Source organism: Schistosoma mansoni, chromosome 4 (genome assembly GCF_000237925.1).
Source record: "Schistosoma mansoni strain Puerto Rico chromosome 4, complete genome".
NCBI classification, from domain to species: Eukaryota; Metazoa; Platyhelminthes; class Trematoda; order Strigeidida; family Schistosomatidae; genus Schistosoma; species Schistosoma mansoni.
The window spans coordinates 23,913,964-23,918,762 of record NC_031498.1 but is presented as its reverse complement, the minus strand read 5'-3'; the positions used below and the strand labels follow the sequence as shown (position 1 = coordinate 23,918,762).

Sequence of the window (4,799 nt, the reverse complement as noted above, 5' to 3'; positions counted from 1 at the left end):
TTGGACCTCATGGTTATTTGTGTATCAATAACTTTCTCCCCAGCAATTTTTTTTCGTTCGTTTTGGATTATTAAAATATCGGTCCTTTTCCAAGGATGACATAAATTTTAGTAATATAGTCTCTACTATAAAAAAAACCCCAGTTCTGCTTTGTATTACGTTAGAGAGATATTTATCGGATCACATTGTATTTTTCGATTACCTCTCACTGATTACACATTTTTTCTTGTGGTTCATTTTAGTTCAATGCTTTTGAGCTACCTTATGGACGGAAATTGAGTATTTCAACTGCTAAACCACCCGCTCTACAGATATTGGGTTAGGTTTAGCTTTAGCTTATTTTCATCTATTTGTCGTTAAATTGCTACTGATAATTCCATAGGTTTTTATATTTATTTATTTATTTAAACATATAAATATTGGTACAAAAAAGCACCAGATAAATATGCGCCTCACAAATCTCATTTGATTTGTGTGAGGACTGTGATGCTGCCCAGGTGCCCAGACTGAAGCAGGTGGTTTTCTTAGGGGGCCACACCCGGAGCCTTTGACCGAAAGATCTGATCCACAAGGCAGTGGAGCATCGTGAGGAGATGCAGTCCCTTGGTAGTCGGTGACCAACGATTGGTTTATACGCCATTCGTTCCCTCAGGATAATGGAGCCCATGTACACCATTGGTTTGGAATCAGGGTTTTCCAACTCCCCTAGGTGGACTTTCCGTGTCCACCAAACCGGTTAAAGCGCCGGAAGTTCGCTTTTCGTCCTCTCAATTTCGTAAACAACACCTGTGGTACGAGAAGACAGTGAGTAGGACTTCCCTGACAGAGGCTATATATTCGTGTGGCCATATGAGAGCATTCGGAGAGGGAGAGCGTACTCTCCCCACTCTCGGCCGTACCAAGGCATTTGGGGGTATAAACAAACGAATGTATATTGCTATTTAAAATCCAATGTCTTCATAAATTATGACATAGGTATCTCTTGAAATTTTTATTACTTACAATTAAATGAAGATACATGGATTTGCTCTGAAATGTTTCTTAACTTCAGATGTTATAAATTATATCAAGTCTATGAAAATTGAAATAAAGTCATTGTCAGCACGAATAAATTATCTTACACGTTATGTAGTACAACAGAGGCGCCAGCTAGGTTCTGCAGTAAGTTTTAGTTTGTTGTAATAATACTGTTTCATCTGTATATTTTTATTCAAACATCATGTTTATACCATATTATAGCGTTAAAACTCATTTTTAATGTATATAATTCAACTCATTGGTTACTTAAAACTTTATTATCAATACGTTATGAGTAATATTTATTGTATGAAGAAATATTACTTCTTATCACTATTGAATGGAAGTAAATGAATAATACATTTGACTGGAATTCGAGTATTCGGAAAACTGGACTAATAATCTCATTTTTGAATTGTATATGTGTTTGTGCTTAACCTCGTTAAGTTTTACTCTATATGCTCAGCTACGAATTTTCATGAGGAATCTTGGAGATTGTCTAATGTGTGTAAACAATACTTTTATAAAATAAGGAAAACTTGATAATATACTTTAGAAATCAGCCTTAACAATCGACCTTTTGTAATTTAAACTGTAATCCCATAAAAGTAACTAAATCTTGTAAAGTCTTACTCAATCGATACTTAAGCATTTTCCATAATGAGGATCACGAATAATGGGACACTGATAAACTTACCTTGCATTGTTGAATGTATATATATGGTGGATTGTTTACATTCATTTAAATTAAAAAACCTGTGCTGTATTTCACCGTACTTAACAAAAACCTTATGTTGGTAATGAGACACTGACTTTTGGTGATTAATCTCCAAAAATCATTACGGAAGGACTTGCTGATAAGGCAGGATAGGGAGTGAAGTAGTCGAACGCGTCGACAACTTCACTTATCTTGGAAGTCTGATCAGCCCTAATGGGTTGGTGTCTGACGAAATCTCAGCACGGATTCGAAAAGCTCGTTTGGCTTTTGCCAACTTACGTCACCTATGGCGAAGACGAGATATCCGTCTATCAGTTAAGGGACGAATATACTGCGCAGCGGTTCGCTGTTCTACTTTACGGCTGTGAAACATGGCCATTAAGAGTAGAAGATACTCGTAAGTTACTAGTATTTGACCACAGATGTCTTAGAAATATTGCTCGCATCTACTGGGATCACAGGGTAAGTAATAGTGAGGTTAGACATAGGGTATTAAAAAATGATGGTAAATCAGTTGATGTGGTCATGGATCTTCATCGACTGAGGTGGTTAGGCCACGTGTTACGTATGCCTGAACACCGACTATCACGATGCGCTATGTTGACTAGTGTAGGGGATGGTTGGAAAAGAGTTAGGGGCGGCCAAACCAAAACGTGGCATCAGAGCTTGAAGTCACTAACTTCTAGTCTGAGCCATGTTGGCAGATACAGAGTACCTGGTTGGGGTCCGCGTGACTATCGTAACCAATGGTTGGAGACTCTAGGTGACATGACTGAGAATCGATCACAATGGAGTAGGTGTATACACTCTCTATCTTCCCTTAAACCTTGAGATTAAAATTGCTTCATATCTGTCTTTCTTCCTGTACTGTATCCTTACATACAACCTATCTTTTATATACTACCACCACTAAATTAACTACTTCGATGAATCCGTTGTTGATCTTGTTGTGCTAATGAGGTATGGCAACTTGGACCGATGCATAAATATGCCTGGTCCTACGTTGTAGCTGACTGACTGCTGATAAGGCTGATTCCTTTTAACTGCAACTAATTTATCATGTACAGGTTTCTGTAGTTGCTTATGAATCACTTTTTGTGAGGTTTAATGATCTACCAGGCTGGTCAGATCGAAGTAGATGTAGCGGTGTTCGAGCCTTCTACTTACTGATTGGAATCTTAATGTTTCCAATTACTGACCCAACACTTTTTTTTGTGGCTCCAGTTAGCATCAGTAAGTTCAAGTTACTTTAATTTTCGAGTAGATCATAGTTCATTACCTCTTTCTGTTGCATTGAAATCCCTGTATCAAGTGTATAGAATGTTCTCGAATTGATAATTTTTTAATTATTGTTTATATTCATTACAATGATGGCATTTTTATTCTAGTTGAAAAAGATTGCATCTCTGGAACAGTCTTCCAAACATTCGTTGAATCGATCGATAGGTGTATGTCATTCACCCCAATCTAAACGTTCTGTAGGATGTCAGATTTCTCCAGGAACAAACCCTCTTACTTCTGTATCCCCTGATATGAATGAAGTATCTACAAATAGTGAATCGTTTGAAGACTTGCATAAATATCTTCAACCACCCGATAGTGTAAACTCATCAATGTTTAATAAACCTCAAAAGCCGTCAAGCCCACAGGTTCAATCACCTTCATCTCCAAAGTATAAAGATTTGTTTACCGTGTTGATAGCTTTTTGAATACTTAAATAATGTAAATTTTGTTATGTTTTTCCTACTGCAAAAAGTACAGTCAGATGTTATTGCGATCACATCGTTTTGTGAATTCCATGGTCTATCAATATTTCATGGTGGAATTTATTTGTGAACATGTATCTGAAAATATTTCTCTGTTTTCAATTTTATATTGATAGAAGAATTTTAATTTGCAAAATTTGAGTCAATTGCTCCATTGACTATGGTGACTAAGAGGTTTTTTCTTAGGTATTCTACCTAATCCCTTATCGTTTTTCACTATACTGTCTAATATAGAGGTAGACTGTGAAAGAGTTAAAACTAGCCATACAAAGACCTTGAATCAGTCCATCAAGTTATAGAGTGTTAGTCTTAATCGTTCAAGAAAGCATTGCAATAGTCAATACTTTGAAACTTCGGTTGCATCGGTTCAAATGCACTCTTTATTAACCCTGTAAATTTTGAAAATAAACTTGTTTCATAATTTTTATTTCCTGACTCATTTCTTTTAACCCTGTTCTCCCTGATTTTAGCTTCCCTTAACATTTAGTTTTATTATTTTTACGTATGCATCACTTCTCAAACTTAATATACAACAAGAATAATGCTTTATAGTCTCTAGTTTTTCTTCTAAATTTAGGGCAATAAATACTGGTCAGTTTTCACTATATTCGGCTTATTCGACTCTATTAATCGACTTAAACTGGAAATGATAAATGCAATGATGGCTTGATGTTTAAGGGGTTTAACTTTATACCATCAGGTCTTCGGCTCCAACCCCACTCTCTCTGGCAGATCGGGCAGTATCCTTAACTTTCAAGTAAACAGTGCGGCTTAAAACTAAGCTTGTGAGTTTATACTTAATGAATAAGCTACATTAAGTTGTATTTTTGTGATGTTTTGTATGTGTACAATGACACAGTTAACGTTTTGTATCTTTCAGTAAATCTGTAGTTTTTTTGAAAAAGAAAAAAAGACGTTCTTCAATCATTCCAGTTCAACTTCGCAAAATAAAGAAAATTACTCAATCCCCACATTCATGTCCAAAGACTCCTGAACAAAATATCCATTCTCCTAAAAAGAGACATCGACGAGCGTCACAAAAGTATGTTGTTAAAAATTCTTTGAGATCTCATGATGATTTTTCAACTCTGTAATTTGTTACAGATTTCTTAATCCATTTTTAGTGGGGATTGGGTAACTGTTATTGTAAAATACAAGTGCAATTGTTTCCATACAGTTTTTGTCATTAAATCTAGCTAAAAATATCAAATGAACACTTTATACATTATTCTCTCCCTTTATTTTTCTGAGGTTCTGTTTACTCATAAAGCCAATAAAAATCATCCCATTGAAAATCT

The 4,799-nt window shown here is 35.6% G+C and overlaps 1 protein-coding gene across 1 annotated transcript; it reads left to right on the top strand.

Annotated features, from left to right (window-relative positions):
* Positions 1–1,008: 1,008 nt before the first annotated feature.
* Smp_152530 (hypothetical protein) lies at positions 1,009–3,444 on the top strand (the record flags this gene model as incomplete). The annotated part of the gene is made up of 2 exons (XM_018797263.1): positions 1,009–1,161; positions 3,124–3,444. The coding sequence occupies 2 exons, from the start codon at positions 1,009–1,011 to the stop codon at positions 3,442–3,444; spliced, it is 474 nt and encodes a 157-aa protein (XP_018652323.1).
* Positions 3,445–4,799: the final 1,355 nt, after the last annotated feature.